This window comes from Hylaeus anthracinus, unplaced genomic scaffold, assembly GCF_026225885.1.
Source record: "Hylaeus anthracinus isolate JK02 unplaced genomic scaffold, UHH_iyHylAnth1.0_haploid 11981, whole genome shotgun sequence".
Classification (NCBI taxonomy): domain Eukaryota; kingdom Metazoa; phylum Arthropoda; class Insecta; order Hymenoptera; family Colletidae; genus Hylaeus; species Hylaeus anthracinus.
In genome coordinates, this window is record NW_026534329.1 from 26,070 (window position 1) to 43,672 (window position 17,603).

Sequence of the window (17,603 nt, forward strand, 5' to 3'; positions counted from 1 at the left end):
GAGTTGAAGACGTTCAAGACGTTGTTGCTTTTGATGCGATAACGTTTGACGTTCTTTTCGTACTTTAATCACGAAATTGGATTTCAATTAAGAAAAGTAGGATATTTCCCCTATATTTCGAATCGAATGGGGGACTTTTATTTACAGATTTCTCGATAATATACATATGTTGGATGCAACAAAGATGAAAAGACGCCGAGATTCTGTTATCGTTAGTCGTAGCCAATAGTTGGTGAAACGAAATTTTTGACAAAATGTTCCCATGAAAACGAGTATGGCATGGTCGCTATACATTGGTAGACCGATCGCGGTGTAGTACATGGATCGGTGCTGGACCGGAAAACAACTCGACTCGAGGCAGACTCGGTGACAACGATCAGTGATTCGTGATCGTTTCTCACCGTGACGAGAACCGTTTGGTGTCATACGCGTACGGGCGCTCCCACTCTTCTTCTTGGACAGAAGACACATTACGCGCAACGTGTAATCCTCGCTTACATCGCATCGCATCGCATCGCATCGATAAGAGGTGCCCGTCCGAGTCGAATGCTTTTACCCCCATCATCATCCTAGCGCCTCCGGTAATATATAAATGCACCAGCGATTGACAGAACGTACAGTTTACGGTTTAACGTCTCGTACTTGTCGTTCCTTTTAAGCGCGCGCACCTAGCTTACGGCAGTGAACACGTGACGAAGCGAAGCGGCTGCCACGTGCTTCGACCCCAAAAGACACGTGTGTAGCGTGCTAGTGCCCACCTCTGTACCGTCGAGCCTCTTCCGTCCATTTCCGTGTACGACAACGATGCGATCTCTCCGATCCTTGTCGATCCTTAGTTTTATACTCGTTCTCTTCTCACCACCGATCACTGCCCTCGACAAACCAGAGACCGTGCTCCTGAACTTGCTAACCAAACCCTTTGCACCCTCCGAGGGTGCATCCGAGCAATGCCTGAAAGACAGCGCGAATTATTTGACGGAAATTACTCGGTATGCGGCCTGGGCGCTTCAGAGTAAGTCTACGCTTTCCACTTGTCCTTTTATCATCTATCATCTTTCGACCGATACGATACTTGCCGTAGCTCGCGACTTTCCTCGCGTGGATGTCGCGATGTCGATTGAAAATAGATAAATGAACAATTTCCTCTGGAATCCAACGATTCTTGTGTATCTTAAAGAAGCTGTCGGCGCAACGCTACGAGCGATGGCAATAGTTTTGATGACAGGCGGAAAGAAGGTGTCTTGTTTGACCGTGTACATTTGTTTAGCGATTCAAACGGAAAATCTATTCTCTTTGATTGCGATGCGATGCGATGCGATGCGATGCGATGCGATGCGGTGCGGTGCGGTGAATCGTGTTAGTGATGGGTAATAGACGAGCGTTTTTTTAAAACACATATGGTTCTCGATTGCCTATGATGATCGATGAAGCGGGACACGGTTTCGTGGATTGGTCAATTGGTTTCGCGGGTCAGTGAACCCTCTGCCGGTTCTTCAAAATAGAAAGTGAGAAATAGAAATGGATTCCTCCGGCGTAAAAATACATACCGTTTTAGGCGATCTCATGAAATGAAATGGTTATTGAACGCGCAGAAAGGAAAATGGAGAAATGTGTATGAAAAGGAGAAAAATTGGAGGAAATCGCAGCACGCGTTATGCGTCACGCGCAAACTGGGTCAATAGGGAATAACGTTGGTGCCGATAATCGTCCTTGTGTCGATCCAAGTCGATCTTTTTCTCGACCTACCGACCGATCATCGATCGATCCTTCCTCTTTTCGAGGAGGACGCGTGCACCTCTGACCACCTTGGCCTTTTTTCAACGCAAACAAACCGCAGTCAATCTCGATTCCCATCATTACATCGCATCGCATCGCATCGCATCGCATCGCATCGCATCGATAGCAGAAATGTTGTTTACGCTTCTGATTCTGTTATTCGTTTGTGGTAGCACAACAGTGAAACCATTGCTTCGATAAGTATGCCGACAGTTTCGATCTTGTTGTTTACGACACAACCAACGACCAGAGAAATGTTAACATTTCTTTGTGTCAACTACTTTTTTCTATCGAGCCGTGTTTTCCGATTTATCGGCGGTAATATAGACAAGTGGACAAATGGTTATTGTTATCGTTACCGTTATCTGTATTTATTGCGGAAATAGTTCAAGTAGGTCGTTGCGAAAATGCGTTGTTGGCGTAATTATTTCGATACGTCTCGTAATGCCAAATAGTCGTACACTCGAAGACTAGAGTCGGTCGTAATTAGGAAATAATGCGATCGACGAAAGTAAATTAGAGAATAAAACTGCATCGGTGGCATGAGCCTCGAGCCAACGTCGATAATAATTCTCGGAGCAAACGATCTCAAGGTCTCGAAACGAGGTAAGGTAAGGTAAGGTAAGGTAAGGTAAGGTAAGGTAAGGTAAGGTATAATAGAATGTGGAAACCACTCCAAGTTGATTCGAGACTGTTAGCCGTTACCTTTGCTCTCGACATCGAACTGAAATCCTTAGGTTACGGTTATCCGTTGCGTTTCTAGGAAATAAATTCACAATAAATAAGTCTAATTAGAATAGAATCACGAGATATTGGAAGAAGAAAAGTGAAAATTGTACTTTTTCGAAATTTTAGTGTACGATGCGTCCGTGAAAATTCCGTCGGGTATAATCACGGGCAATTACAAGCTACTAGGCAATTACGATGAGTGTCTGCGAGCGAGAAGCGAACACGGATTTACCGGGAAGGCCTGCACCGCCACGGTACAATTTGACATCGAAAAGGACAACGGTACACCTCGGGAATACGATCTGGGCGATCTGCTACTCGATGTAGCCGTTGCGTCGGTAAGTGAATCTCGATTCAATGATAAACTCTACTTTAATATCGAAGAAATGAAACCTGACGAGCAGCAAACAAATATGCTACGAATCTTGTAATCGATGTACAAAAATCGGATAACTTGCTAAAATTTGAATTCGAAAGATTTATCCTTTCGTCAAACGGAACAAGTTTTATTATTATAAATAGGTGGAAAGAAATTTGTAAGTTGATCAAACGAAACTATATCGATCGCCGTCACATCGCGTTGCATCGGCCGAATGGACGCTGCTAATTCCTTTTGTTTGTCATCGCGATAATGCTAACGAACACTTACCGGATTCGTTTAATACCTTATCGGTCATCGTTTGGGAATTTTAGCAATCAGTGATCTTGTTAACGGTTACATATCTTGAACGTCGACTCATCCGATACGCGCGGGCGCGCATAAATGGTTAATTAAAATGCTTTCTTATCGAAAGTTTGAACGACATGTATCTTTGTGATCTTTTCCACACTTGTCACCAAAATAGAAATAGAAATAGAACTAGCAATAGAAATAGCAATAAACGATGAAGTAATGTCGATTTGCGTTCGTTTTTGTTTAGGGTACGAAATGGTCGTTTGGCAAAACGGTGGCATACGAATGGATGTGGTGCGTTCCTTCGAGTTGCAACCATACGGAAATCCAGAAGGCATTGGAGATCGCCCTCGACCCTCTTAAGATAAAAGGTCGGGTGGATATGACGGTAAACGTTGACGAAAACTCCTGTCACACCGCAGAAACGGATCGACCAGTCCTCGATGTAACCGATTGGATTTACATGTAAATTCTCTCTCTCTCTCTCTCTCTCTCTCTCTCTCTCTCTCTCTCTTTCTCTGTTTTGTAATTTGTCAAGTGACGCAACGTGGACCGCGAAATTGCGAGACCGCGTCGTTGTTTGCTCTCGAGTCAACTAAAATATAAGATTAAATTGTGCAAATCGAAGCATCGATCGTGACATGACCTATTCGATTAAAAATTCATCGAGTTTCCTACGTAACGTTTCCTCGGTATAGATCGCGTTCAATTTTAGATCGATCCTTGTGACATTCGCGGTGACGATTATCGCCAGCACGAGTTACGATATCGTCAACCAAGGCCGTCCGAGTGCGTTGAACCGAAAAGGTGAGTTAATCTCGTTGTTGTTACGTAAACGAAGCAAAGTTCGCATCCTTGTTAAGAAAACTCATCGATTCGATACCGAAATGAAACATTATCGAATCCGATTCGATCAAACGACGCACGGCGAGATCGCGATCGATCGCGACCGATAACGATACACGATAACGATAACGATAACGCGATTATTCTTAATGTGCGAGCGATTATCGATTCGTATCGGTTTCGAATCTTTGATGACATGATTCCTTAATCGTGTTTTTTTTTTGCGATTTAACCGTTTCACGTTCAACTTGGTATCTCGCACGTACGTATAGAAAATTCTTGTAACGAGTCAAGCTACGGATACAACTACGGTTATCGTTACCATTCTTTTCCCGATGCATGCTTTTTCTCTTCTATTCGTTTATTATAGAATCCCTTGTTCGCGTTGCTCGGGATCCTCGAATTAACGTGCCGAATGATAGCATCGCGAATAGCACGGCCATTCCGAGTAACGAGTAACGAGTAACGAGTAACGAGTAACGAGTAACGAGTAACGAGTGACGAGTAAGTTTCATTTGATCGCGTGCATCTGTTCAGATACGAGAGACGTTCTTCTGACTTCGTTCTCGATCTACACAAACGGAAGAAATCTGTTGAAAACGGACAGACATAGAGATTCTATCAGATGTCTGGACGGTTTACGTTATTTGAGCATTTGTTGGATAATATGCGGTCATACGCTTTATTGCGAAGTCGTCAGCGTTAAAATGAATCTGAACGAGGTCCCATCGGTAAGTAGGTATTACACCATATTTTATCTCTACGAACAAGATGGGCGATTTTCTGGTCGATCGTCGGCGTCGATTGTCGACTTGGAAATTGGAATCGAGGTATGAGATATGTACGAGTAGTAAGAAATGTTTCGAATAAAAGATGCACTTGAATTGGGCCAACATGTTGCTGCTCAATGGGAATATAGTCACCGATACGTTCCTCCTTCTGAGCGGAGTGCTGATGGCTTACACGGCGATAGCTAAACATCGGAAGAATCCGAACGGACGTTTAAACGTGATCGGTCTCTATCTGCATCGATACATAAGGCTGACTCCAGCGTACGCGATGATGATCGGTTTCTATGCCACGCTGTTTTACAAACTTGGAACCGGTCCGCGCTGGGATCAATGGGTCGGAGAAAATCGAAACTTTTGTCGGGAAAATTGGTGGACGAATCTCCTTTACGTCAACAACTTTGTTAATCTACCAAGAATTGTACGTAAACAAGCACAATGATATACCTTGTTATTCCCGTATTACAATTAGCAATTAGAATTTACGTATCGTCTCGTCTCCGTCTGTTCTCAGTGTATGTCTCAATCTTGGTATCTGGCGACCGATATGCAACTCGCGTGGCTCTCACCGATTTTCTTGTATCCTATGCTCAAGTTTACGCGAGATATCTTCTTTTGGTTAATTATTGTCACGAGCCTCGTCGTCTCTGTCCTGGTACCATTTTTAATAACTTTTATCCAGCGACTACCAGCAACTATGCTTTATTACAAGGAGTAAGTGTAGAAATTGATCAAAGATTGCATCTCCTCCTGTTTTATCGACCCTTTTGCCGTTTCTCTCGATCGCGATGGCGATTTTTCGACTCGACTCGGCCGCGCCGCGCCGCGCCATAGCGAATAGTCGGATTTATTTCGTCGGCGATCACTCATTTAGTCATTTCCCTTCGGTGTATCCGCTCGATCCACTCTATCGCTTAAAGTTGACAAAGTTTGATGGCCGATCGGTAGAGTTAAACGATGCTAAAGTGGAAAACTTGAAACGAGGAGATTATCATTTTTCATTTATTTATTTATTTATTTATTTATTTATTTATTTATTTATTTATGTTCTAACTAGTCCCCTGTCAGTGGCCGACGTTTACGTGCAAATCTATACAAAGGTTTACACCAGATACGGGTCTTACGTAATCGGATTGGTTCTGGGTTACATTTTGCACAAGACACGGTCGCGAGCTGTGGAAATACGTTCGGTAACATCTTGTCGCTTCGTTGTTAGCTCGAATTGAACGAGCGATGGTTCTGCTAAACGAAGCATCGCTCTTTTAACCCTAACATGCTTCGCGCTAATACGGTACATCATCTACCTATGTATTTCTTTTTTAAGGTTTACGTGATTGTTGGTTGGTCGATTGCTGCACTGTCCGGCTTGTTCGTCTTTCTCAGTCCTCGATGGATGTACTTTGACGAGCATCCTTACGACAAGGTGGAAGCCAGTTTTTACGCAGGTTTCCACAGGCAAATCTTTGTCCTGTCCATTTCTTGGATAATTTTCTGCTGCGTTCATGGATACGCTGGTAACTAGACCTATAATTTCTATAATATTATTATATATTTCTATATCTAATTTCTCTTGCACTTGAAACATTTATTTCTTGCATTTCTTCCCTGTGCAGGTTTCCTGGGTGATGTTCTCGGCTGGAAAGGATGGGTTCCCTTGGGCAAACTGACCTACAGCGCTTACTTGTGTCACTATGTGTTTATGCTGTCGGAAGCTGGCACGGCTCGAACACCTGGCGTAATTTCGCTAATGTCAATTGTAAGTAACCGTCGACATCGACATCGACATCGACATCGGCATCGGCATCGGCATCGTCGCCGTCGCCGTCGCCGTCGATAAAATAAGAATTTTCATTGCTGAAAATGAGAATCTCTGGAAATTATTCTCTGACACGCTAAGAACGTTAACGACCGTATACACGTATACACGTATACACGTATACACGTATTCACTCGAGGAACGTTCCAGCTCCGGAGCTTCTGCAGCAACCTGTGCCTCGCGATGCTACTCGCCGTCATCTGGAGCCTTTGCTTCGAGATGCCCTTTATGACTCTGGATCGCGCGTTGCTCTCCCACGGAAAGAATCGGTCGACGAAATCGAGCCAAACGAAGACGTACAGTTTTGCCGAGCCGAGCAAACAGAGCTATCGTTCCACGAACCAATTATCGTCCACGTTTTCGCAGAGTTCCGATAATGGCTCGGCGGAACGGAAGCCCGGTAAAGAATGCCTACACATTTCGGAGGGGAACGTCGGCGTCGTTGACGGTAATACCTCGTACGCCTCGCAAAACCAACCATCTCTTTCAAAAGACGACACGCATTCTTTCATTTTTGTGATCGGTGACTCCAAGGACGAGCATTCCTGGACCAACGCGAGGAACGTTCATTTAAACGACGGCTTCGACGGAGACTCGGACAATTCGTTGCAATCGAAAATGGACACGCGACTGGATCGCGGTCGTGGATACGAGTCGACGCGGACGCCGACTTTCAAGCAAAATTCGATTCGAAACCAACGATCCGTCGAGACGAGTCAAACAAACCACGCGGACGGTTGGTAAAGTGCTATTATATATATTTGTTCATCGAGGTAAAACGAGCTTGCAGGTCGAGTGTTTGTTTACCATATACGAGAATAGAAAAAAAGTAACGGTGGTTAGATTGTATCATAGGATAACGAATATAACGTGCGATGAGACTAGAGTGCTCTGTCAAATTAACAAACAAAGGGAAAATGCGTATTTGTCAAGATTTTCCACGTGGCAATAACGTGCCGTAAAATAGCGTTGTTGCGAATGTCGGGAGGTTGCAGCTTCGAATCTCCCCGAGAGAAACTATTTCTTTTACTTTTACGATACGCGTACGATACGATATTACGATACATCTCGTTCCATTCATCTGATTGTTATCGTATATTCCGTCGCTTTGAAATGTTCCTACGGTTGGCCGTGAATGACGTTTCCTAAAAAATACTATGTAGAAAGCGACGATATCGAAAAGATATCCTAAAGATTATCCTAATTAAGCTACAGGTTTTCGTGAAAGTTGAAGGGGTAACTAGTTTCGATTAGTCGGTAATGGAGTAGGAGTGTTAAATGAAACAGAGTTGGGCGACGCGTGTTACGAAACATTGCGAAAAAAGAGAGCGGGCGACATGTGGGAATTGGGTGACATCGTTAACGTATACGCCCCGATTCGAAGCCGCGCACCGCTCGACGCCGACGCGCGACGGTTTCAAGGGTTGCGAGTATAGTTCGAGCACGCGTTTAAAACGCCCTTGGGACGTTCTCCCTTCCGTGGGAAAACGATTCTCGCATTTTTCACCAACACTCGACAACGGTCGAGTAAGTGGTTGGAAAAGGTTCCGGTCCGCGGATTTTTCCAACTTTTCAGACCTTTCGGACGATTAACAAGTTGAACGGCGAACCGAACCAACGAGTCAGTCCGTCTCGTTTCCAAATAAACGTCTTATTATTTATGATAAATGTGCGATAATCGAGGCAGTGATTCGACAACGCAACCACGCTACGAACCGCATTTTCCCGTTCGAATGTATAGAGAGAGGGTGTTTGGACCGGATGTTTTGCGTGGACCGATGCATTTGGTAATTGCGGAGGCAGCATGGATATCGTGATTGCGTGAATTGGGGTGAGATTGCCGGGCACCGACAGCCATTAACAGCGGAACGAGACCCGAGCCGACACCCCGGAGCGACCAACAGAAAGGGACCGAAACTCCAACGGATCGGTATCCTAACGTAACGTAACGTAACGTAACGTAACGTAATATAATATAACGTAACGGGCATCGATGTTGTCTCCTTTACATCTGCGAGCCCACCGTTTTTACGCAATGAAAACGCACACATTTTCAGACATTTCTCCCCCTCTCTATTCTCTTCCAGGTTTATTTATGTCATTGCCATGAAATCAACTCGTCCACGGACGATCTGGCTCTTTTCCACGCATTATTAGCATGCACAATGAGTCGGCAGGTCTGTCGACTAACAATTCGATATATTTACCGTTGCCGAATTTATACATACTATACATGCACGTATATCTATATAGTAGGGGAAAACGAAGAATGCGCAAACAAATGTTTCCAAACCTTTTCCATCTTTTCTCATCGTAGACGTCGCGAACGTTATTTGCACGAAATCTCTTTTATTTATATGTACATATATATATATACGATATACTTGTTTAATAATATACAAGTAAATGAATAAAAAGAGTCGCAAGGGAAGGAACGAGTGCATAGATTCGGGATTGTGGAGTTGGCGCGATATGTGATATGTGACGTGTGACGTGTGACGTGTGACGTGTGACGTGTGACGCATAGCCACGTTACGTTGCTTCCGTTCGGTATCTCGAATTTCAAGTATACCGAGTCGGATCGCTGTGCTCTCGAGGTTCTCCAATTTCTAGGAGACCGATCGCGGGGCCACAGCTCTTTTTGCGATATCAACGGAATAGAAGAGAGACGAGTCTCGCGATGGGACTGGCGCCGACCTCCCTCGACGTTGCCTTTTCCGGTTTCCCTTAGCCAAACGAACACGTTTTCTTCAAAGGTCCAGCTTGTGTCGCGCGCCACCGTACAACACGTCCGCCGTAGTAAACTGTAATCCGAAGCTCCATCTGTGACAGTTTGTCTATTCCCCGCACAATACGGACACCCAGAACTTGACCTGACCTGAGCTGACCTGGTTCTCGTAATCGCATCCTGGAACCTTTTCGCGTCAAACGAAATACCGTTGGATCCTGTTGGTTTCTGGTACGCGCCTGGGTATCTCTTGGACGTTGGCGTCGACGAGTACGTATACGTCCTTGGACAAGGTCTCGCCAACAGTCGGCTCGTTCGGATGGAAAGCTCGTTATTTTTTTCCTCTAGGAAATCGGTCGAAACGTGTTCGTAAGACACGTTACGAAAAGTTTGTTCCGCGCCGGAACGTTCGCGGAAAGTGAAAGAAGAGGGGGCAAGAAAAGGAACAAGTCGGACGGCTTGTACTAGTGTGAAACACGAAGAGGCCCCTATAAAAAGGTTCAAGTGGTTGCACATGAGAGGCTTTAGGCTTTAGGCTTTTCGGATACCTACGTCAACGTTTATTCTTTCTTTCTTTCTTTCTTTCTTTCTTTCTTTCTTCTCTGCATTCTAAAACGTCAAAGAAAACTCGTAAATTCTGAATGGTGAGTTTCGTTGGCGCCAGACAAAATCGAACCTTGCACTTTGTTGTCCAGCAAAAGCAAAGAAAGAACGGGCCCGTAAAAGAGTTTGCGTATCGATCGAGTCGTTAAAAAAAGTCTGTATCGAGTTTCGTGTAACGTAAGAGATCCTACCGATCGACGCCCACTGCCGCCGCCACCGCCACCGCGCTGCATCGATCTCATCGCTGGTCGCGAGTAATTCGAAACGAAGGCGTAACCGGGGACTTGTTTTCTTCTCGACAAGCTTCCATTTCTTTTCCTTCGATTCTTACGCAATCTTTTTCCTTGATCCTTTTTTAAAATGGCTATCGAGCCATCGAGCATCAAACTATTTATAAATTCTTAACGGTTCCAAATGGAGCTTCTCCCTAAACGATAGTTATCCCAAGAGAGTTTTCTTTGGTTGGGACTTGGGCCAACTTGTGGCGTAAATATACGAGTCGGCACCTGTTTTCCTGTTTTTCCGATTTCACATATAGCTCGTATATCGTATTTTCACGGTCACGCGTCACTTATCGAGTCCACCTAAAGAATGCTGTCTATAAAGACGCTTATTATATTTGATATTTATCCAAGTAACTTTGAATTCGAATTCGAATCGAACGACGTACTGTACGCGGCATCTACGATTAAATAATCGCGTAGATAAGTAGATATTCGTAAAGGATTTTTTCAACGAAAGAAAACATCGATCGTTATCCCACTCCTTCCTTCTTCTTTTTCGGATCTGTTTGCTGATGGCGCTTGCTCGTGCACCTATTACTCTTTCCGTTTTTCCCATCTTTTTTTCTATCGGTTTTTCTAGCAGATAGCGGAGAAAGTGATCGGTCGAGTGGCGCGGCGGGCTGCCAGTCTGGCCGTAAGCGTCGCGGAAACTTCTCGACAGACCTCGAGACGCTGTCAAAGAGAAAATGCCGCGTGATTCGAGAACCACTTATAAAGACGACTAATTTTTGTCTCTTTGATGCCAGGCGACCGCGTACCACGCCTTTTCCAACAGAGCCACGCTTTTGCAGTGGAATTTTCTTGGATCTGAAAATATCGTCTTTCGATTCGCCCGTGACAATATTACGAGCAACGGTATACATAGCTACGTGTGTATGTATCTTTAGAGATTATATCGTTGGAATTATTAAAAATGATCACGTCACGTTACGAAAACCGAGAAGTGAAAAGCGAAAAGCGAAAAGCGAAAAGCGAAAAGCGAAAACCGATCTAACTTGGTCTACACTCTACACGCTAACGGTATGGATATATCACGTATTTATCACGTTTCGTCGATCATCAGGCTAAAAGACGGTACTTGACTTACCGAAAAGCTATTATAGTATTATAGTAGTCGAGTGTTAAATGGAGAGGGCACATGGTGCGGTTTCCCACAAGCAGGGATAAGCGATTAGAAGGTGATTAGGTGTTCTGGATTGCGTCCCACTACCGCAAAAGCGGCGTGGCGTGGCGTGGCGTGGCGTGGCGTGGCATGGCACGGTGCATGCGTCCACGCTCCCCCACGAGCAGGCTCTTTTACACCCCCGAGTCGAGCAGGCGCACCGATCGCTGATACGGGGCTGAAAGTTGCATCGCCCCTCTTCGCTTACCTCCTATTTTACCGTCTACTCCCGATGCTCTCGCGATTATTACTCGATATACATAGATACCGTTGCCAGCAGCTAGCTTCCGACGAGCATCATGTACATGTACGTACGCCGAGAAATTTCCTTAAAAGGCTGATGAAATAGTATCGAACAAACAGTTGTAAAATATAAAATCGGCGATACGAGTTACGACATGTTTGACAAAAGTAATGCGATTCGGGTAAAGATACTTGAGCTCTGTTTAATAACTGTTTAGTAACGGTAAGTAAATTGATAATTTAATCGCGATGCTTTCCAACGACTACTTAATCGGTACTTAATCTCGAACTTGGGCCTGCGTAATCGCTGACCTACTTGCGGAGAAACAATTTTTTTGAGTGAAACGCCGCGTGCCAGTCTCGTGGCCTCAAATATCCGGGAGCCACGTTCGCTAAAAGTAATTATTATTTCCTCCCGTTAAGTAGGCTATTTTTTCAAGAAAACGACCGACAGACGTAAACAACGGGTCGAGCCATCGGCATCGGTGTTCTGCGCTCTATCGGTACGCAGCTACCGGAATTTGTTTATTTTCCACGCGATGACACGTGGTTCCCGTACCGGATAACGGGGACGGGCTTGTTCGAATCTCGGAATTTCTAAATTTCTCTCAAACTCTTGAATTCGAGCGTCGGCGTCGGCGTCGGCGTCGATTGTATCGGTTATCGCAAAAACCGAAATAAACGCTTTTCAGGCGTATCCGCGTCAGAATTTCGCGTTTTCCATTGCTCGTTGATTCGATAATCGAGATAAAACCATCCTAAAGTCAACCTACGTTCATTGTCGATCTACGAACAAACGTTGCGATGCATATGTGTACGAACGGTAGGTGAACCCTACCTACATCTTCGATTCTCCTCTCCACGGTTCTGGGAGGAAAAAGATGCGAGAAATGCAAGTTTCAGCAGCGTAATTTCGAAAGAGATCGATAGTCGTTAAAAGTTAATCTCTCGGAGAGGAACAGCAGCAGTTAGGTACACGGGTAATCGGTAAAGTTCCATGAAGAGAGAGACACGGAGAAGTGAACTCGGGAACGATGATATTACGACAGAGAGAGAGAGAGAGAGAGAGAGAGAGAGAGAGAGAGAGAGAGAAAACGAAGCAACGAGTAGAGGGGAAGAGAGGAATTGAAAGGGGCCATGTGGCGTTTCAGGAGATATCAAATCATACTACGCGTACACCATGCCGCCCCCTAAATATAGTTTATTGCGTTACCGAGTATTAATGGAGCTTCTATAGAAAGAACGGAGTCCAGACGTACGCCAGGAAACTTGTTACTCGTCGTCCAGCAACTTGGAAAAACCGAAACTTAAACAGCTTTCGATTTTGCTGCTGGATCGCGATCCTTTGAAACTCGAATTCTAACGATAACTATTAGAAATGAATCGCAACCGAAAGGATGCGAACGATTTGAAATGCGAGACCGGGCGCGGCGGCGGCGGCGATTTGTTCGTGCAGGACCACGATCGTGCCAGATTTCGAATGTGTTCCGGTGTCACAAATTGAAAACATAAACACCGACGTCCCGTACACGTGTCCTCTGTATATCATAAAGTCCTCGACGACGGTCGTCGAGAACTGGCTTTTCGACTCGCTTACTACGTCCGCTTCTCGGGATTCATTCATGAAACTCTGACAGCCGTTTAAAGCGCGATACATAAACCCCTAAACATTTCTTCCCTTTTCTTTCTTTTTTCCCTGTTCCTATTCCTGTCCTTATTTCTTCGCTATTAATAATCAATCGATGGAACTTGCAAACGAATGAAACGTGTAGCTTTTTTTTTATGACGACAAGAAACATTTGAAGCGAAAAGAAGCAACAAGAGACGAGTTGTTCGAGGAACGAAGGAAACAGGAGAAGAAAGATTTTCGATTGGCTATTTGAGCTATTCGAGAGGGTGCGACGAGCCGTCGAAGAAAAGGTTACTCTTTGCTACTGAAATAATAAACAAAGCCTTTTTGTTCGTAGCCGGCCGATATAGGTACGATATTGGACAGTAGCTCGTTGTTAAAGGAACGCGATTCCTGATCTGGGTTAATAAAAATGTTAACGGTGTCGCATTTCAAGAAGAACCGACCGCTACACCGGTGGATCCTCCCGTCGCGTCGAGATCACCGAAACGCTTCTTTGATCGCGTTCGAAAACATCCAAGACAGCTACTCGTTATCGGAAAGGTCATCTTTCTTGGAAAATTAACTTTTACTCGTCTTTATAGTCGTATAAAGTTCGCTTTGAACTTGTGTTTGTCGCACCGCACCGCACCGCACCGCACCGCACCCTGTCACCTTGTCACCCTGTTTACATCAACTACGCCAACTAAATAAGAAAAAAACTTGTTCGTACTTGTTCGTATCGAGAGTTTCGTAATCTCGAGCCTGTATCAACAATCAAATTTCAACTCTCCGATCCAAGATTTAGCTCGAGGGATGTCGATTTATCACTTTGCATGAAATTTTCCGACGAAACTCTATCTTTGTCGTAAAATATAAAACGAGTTTACGAGCGTGACGGTCGATCGAAATAGTCGCGTACCGATCGACGCGGTTCTTTTCGCGACTTGTTGTTCGGTGTGCGATCTTTGTTCTCCGAGTACGGTGAAAACGGCGACCGAGGGAACGCATTTAATGAAATGAAATGAAATGAAATGAAAATGGAAATATGTAAGGAGTTGTATATGGCGTAGAAAGCGTTGAACAAAGCGTAGGATCGCGGTATACATATACATATTCGCGTTCCGTGGTTGATAGAAAGATACGATGGCGGATAGGATGGTTGGTGTTTCTGATCGTGCCCTAAACGAGATAGCGCGGCGCGGTTGATTCCTCGTTCAATTTACTAATTGAATCGCGGCGAGGAAAACCGGCATGGGCGTAGACCGTTCGACGCTCCGCCCTTCGACCCTCTCTCTACACCCACTACGCGAGAACGTTCTCGAGTAGGATCACGTATCGTAATATGCGCGCTCCCTGCACGAGTCCTACGCATCACCAAAATCTCCCTTCTCCCTATTCCCTTCTCCCTTCTCTCTTCTCGCTTCTCGCTTCTCGCTTCTCGCTACTCGCTTCTCGCTTCTCGCTTCTCGCTTCTTGTTCTCCGTTTTCAGTTCTTAGTTCTTAGTTCTCAGTTCTCGGTTCTTAGTTGTCAGTTGTCAGTTGTCAGTTGTCAGTTGTCAGTTGTCAGTGGCACTCGGACCGCAACCGGAAACGCATCGTCACGATTCACGGTGACACGCGCGTGTCGTCCGCTTCGCGTTCCTCTTAAAACTTGGACACGGTTTACGTTGCAAGTTGCAATCTCTTTTTCAACCCCCGTTGTGACCTCGACTCCAACTCTTGTCGCGCTTCTCTTCGGATCACGAAACGCGTACAATTGAAACGATTCGCTTATTTCACGGAGAAGATATCGCGAGCGGTCTTCTCGACATGTAAAGTGGTGCAACTTTGAGAGTTTCGAGTTTGTTTCGGACAAGTTTTTTGTTGGAACGGAAAAGGAAAAGGGCTGGTGGTCGAGCGGAAGGATCGGGCCGCCTAAGAGAAAAAAGGATCGGAGGTGAAATTTGTTGTGATCGGTGTAGCGAAAGAAGCGCGATGATGCTGGGAGGCTACGAGGCGCAACCGGATTACTATCCGCAATGGCATCAACCCTGCAATTATGTCACGCAATTGCCTTACGGTAAGTCGCAGACTTGGAACCTTATTCCGTAACTATCGGTCCTTTTTCCAAAAAAATATACGTAGCTATCGAATCTCTTTGATGGTCCGTAATTTTAGTTCTTGAATTCGTTTTCTTTCGTTTGTTTCGTTTGTTTCGTTTGTTTCGTTTTACGGATATCCGTTTCGACGTGTCCATCGGCAACCTTGATCGCGTACACATTGATCGATCTGGAAGGAAATGTTTTCGCTATCGATTTCTCCCTTTCCTTTTGGTTACGGTCTGTCGCGTAACGACACGATATACGTCGCGAATATACGTCGGGCATATTGGATTTGTCGAAAAATTAAACGATTCTCGTTATCTTGCCTCGAACCGAAGCGCGACTAAAACGTCGCCGTCGGTGTTGCGACGCTCCGGAACAATTCGTCTGACCAACGGATGGGACGCGGTTAAAAAGACTTGCTTGCGTACTCATTGATGCTGTTTACAGCAGAATTGAAAAACCGAACGATAAGGGTATTTCCAAAGGGGAAGAAAAGATGAATCGACTGGTCGGAATAGGAAAGAGTCGATGACACCATTTTTTGTACAGGTCCGCTGCACGTGCCCGACGCGGACAGCCAATCGACGTATTGGGGCGCGGATTCCGGGATCTCTGGGGGTAGCTCCGGAGCAGCAAGTCCAACCGCATCGACGCCACCCCTGATCGAAGAGATTGGAGTCCAAGAAACTAGCTACTCCCCTTTGCAACAGTATCCTCACCCCTCAATCGGTCAACATTACTCGAGCATGGTCTATCCGGTTCCGAGCTCTGGTCCGAGTCACGCCGACCTCTCCCATCACCATCAGCATCATCATCATCACCACCACCATCAGCATCAACATCAACATCAACATCAACATCAGCACCAGCAGCAACACCAACACCAGCATCAACATCAGCATCAGCATCATCAACATCAAACTCATAGAAGGGACGGCGATTACTCCGCGGTTTCGTCGATCGGTCAGCTCGACGTTTCGCTTTCGGAACACCTCCGACAGGGGACGAGAGAGGCTGGCATCGTCGTCAGACCAAAGAGGAGAAACACCGCGAATAAAAAGGAACGAAGGCGAACACAGAGCATAAACAACGCGTTCGCGGATCTTCGCGACTGCATACCGAACGTACCGGCAGACACAAAGTTATCGAAAATTAAGACGTTGAGGTTGGCCGCTTCTTACATCGGTTACTTAATGGCGGTTCTCGAGAGCGACGAGGGAGACGAACCACCACAAACCTTTCGCGCGGAGATCCTCTCCAACGCCAGAAGGAATAAAACAGCTCAGTCGAATCAGGTAGACAGTTTTTTCTTCTCTTACTTTTTGTTGCCGCCTAGAGAAAACTCTATGTAACTCGTATGTAAAATTGTTTTTGTTTTTTGTTTGCAGAACGAGTCGTGTTTACATCCAGCGTCGAGTCTCGCGTCCGAGGAATCGTCGAAAAGTAAAGGACGAACTGGATGGCCGCAACATATGTGGGCTCTCGAATTGAAGCAGGAATCGCAGACCAGCCAGATGCAATAAAATCACCGATCTCTATCTATTTTTGACCAAACGACGGCTGCTGCTGCTCGAAAGAGCACAGATATCGAAACCAGGGGAGATGAGACGAGACGAGACGAGACGAAACCAACTCGAACGCAGGATAGATGACCGGAACGAACGAGTAATTTGATCGTAAAATGCCGAGGCAATCCATCGTTTGAACGTTGCATCGAATCGCGATCGAAGATTCTTACCACCTACTACTTGAATCGACGTGAAATGGAACGTTTCTGAAATTTAATTTATTCGTGGATAGGACTAATTAACGTAACACGCCAATGATATTAGGGCACCGGAAACGTTGTAGATTGGATCGGTTTGGAACATTTATCGTTTCAAGGTGTATCGATGGGAATAGTCGATCTCTTGTAAATACGCGTTTACGAATGTACGTTGCACGTGTAAATAAAAGTTTGTTGTTTCATAGTTGATAATTAAACGTTAGTCTTGCACCGGATTTCTCATTGTTTCATCACACCTCTGAAAATGCCTGGACTTTAACGGTTTGCGCGACGATATCGCGACCTTAAATTGTCTCTCGGTCTCCTATCCCATTCGGCGTGACGTTTAAAGAAACTTTAAGCGGATCGACTCGACAAGTGTCGCGTCGAGAATTTCCCTTGTTTCGAAGGCAAAGGCGAAGGCGAAGGCGAAGGCGAAGACAATGATGCGTTTCCCTCGACTACATGCTGGGACAACTGCATTGTTTGGCAGG

General features: G+C 45.3%; 2 protein-coding genes across 5 annotated transcripts; both read left to right on the forward strand.

Annotated features, from left to right (window-relative positions):
* The first annotated feature begins 545 nt into the window (after window positions 1-545).
* On the forward strand, window positions 546-9,482 carry LOC128885290 (nose resistant to fluoxetine protein 6-like). 4 transcript variants are annotated; one of them, XM_054139271.1, is made up of 13 exons: window positions 546-1,012; window positions 2,632-2,843; window positions 3,426-3,643; window positions 3,894-3,985; window positions 4,562-4,755; window positions 4,898-5,233; window positions 5,327-5,526; window positions 5,870-6,002; window positions 6,137-6,326; window positions 6,426-6,568; window positions 6,779-7,076; window positions 7,163-7,364; window positions 8,370-9,482. In XM_054139271.1, the coding sequence occupies exons 1-13, from the start codon at window positions 805-807 to the stop codon at window positions 8,443-8,445; spliced, it is 2,502 nt and encodes an 833-aa protein (XP_053995246.1). In that variant the 5' UTR covers window positions 546-804; the 3' UTR covers window positions 8,446-9,482. The 4 variants fall into 4 exon arrangements, with proteins under 4 accessions (XP_053995246.1, XP_053995244.1, XP_053995243.1 ...); XM_054139269.1 differs by lacking the exon at window positions 8,370-9,482 and having other exon boundaries at window positions 549-1,012; window positions 7,163-7,546; XM_054139268.1 differs by having other exon boundaries at window positions 550-1,012; window positions 6,779-7,364; window positions 8,370-9,481.
* Window positions 9,483-14,466: 4,984 nt separating this feature from the next.
* Window positions 14,467-17,345, forward strand: LOC128885704 (heart- and neural crest derivatives-expressed protein 1-like). Its single transcript, XM_054139897.1, has 3 exons — window positions 14,467-15,319; window positions 15,894-16,639; window positions 16,733-17,345. The coding sequence occupies exons 1-3, from the start codon at window positions 15,235-15,237 to the stop codon at window positions 16,865-16,867; spliced, it is 966 nt and encodes a 321-aa protein (XP_053995872.1). The 5' UTR covers window positions 14,467-15,234; the 3' UTR covers window positions 16,868-17,345.
* The last annotated feature ends 258 nt before the right edge of the window (window positions 17,346-17,603 follow it).

What these genes read in the sequence shown, in the direction of transcription:
- LOC128885290 (XM_054139268.1), top strand. Translation starts at nt 805, where the DNA reads ATGCGATCTCTCCGATCCTTGTCGATCCTTAGTTTTATACTCGTTCTC. An exon ending in TTGTTAATCTACCAAGAATT is followed by an intron (nt 5,234 to 5,326) that starts GTACGTAAACAA and finishes GTCTGTTCTCAG; the next exon opens with TGTATGTCTCAATCTTGGTA. An exon ending in TCAAACAAACCACGCGGACG is followed by an intron (nt 7,365 to 8,369) that starts GTTGGTAAAGTG and finishes TCGAATGTATAG; the next exon opens with AGAGAGGGTGTTTGGACCGG.
- LOC128885704 (XM_054139897.1), top strand. Translation starts at nt 15,235, where the DNA reads ATGATGCTGGGAGGCTACGAGGCGCAACCGGATTACTATCCGCAATGG. An exon ending in TGTCACGCAATTGCCTTACG is followed by an intron (nt 15,320 to 15,893) that starts GTAAGTCGCAGA and finishes TTTTTTGTACAG; the next exon opens with GTCCGCTGCACGTGCCCGAC. An exon ending in AAACAGCTCAGTCGAATCAG is followed by an intron (nt 16,640 to 16,732) that starts GTAGACAGTTTT and finishes TTTTGTTTGCAG; the next exon opens with AACGAGTCGTGTTTACATCC.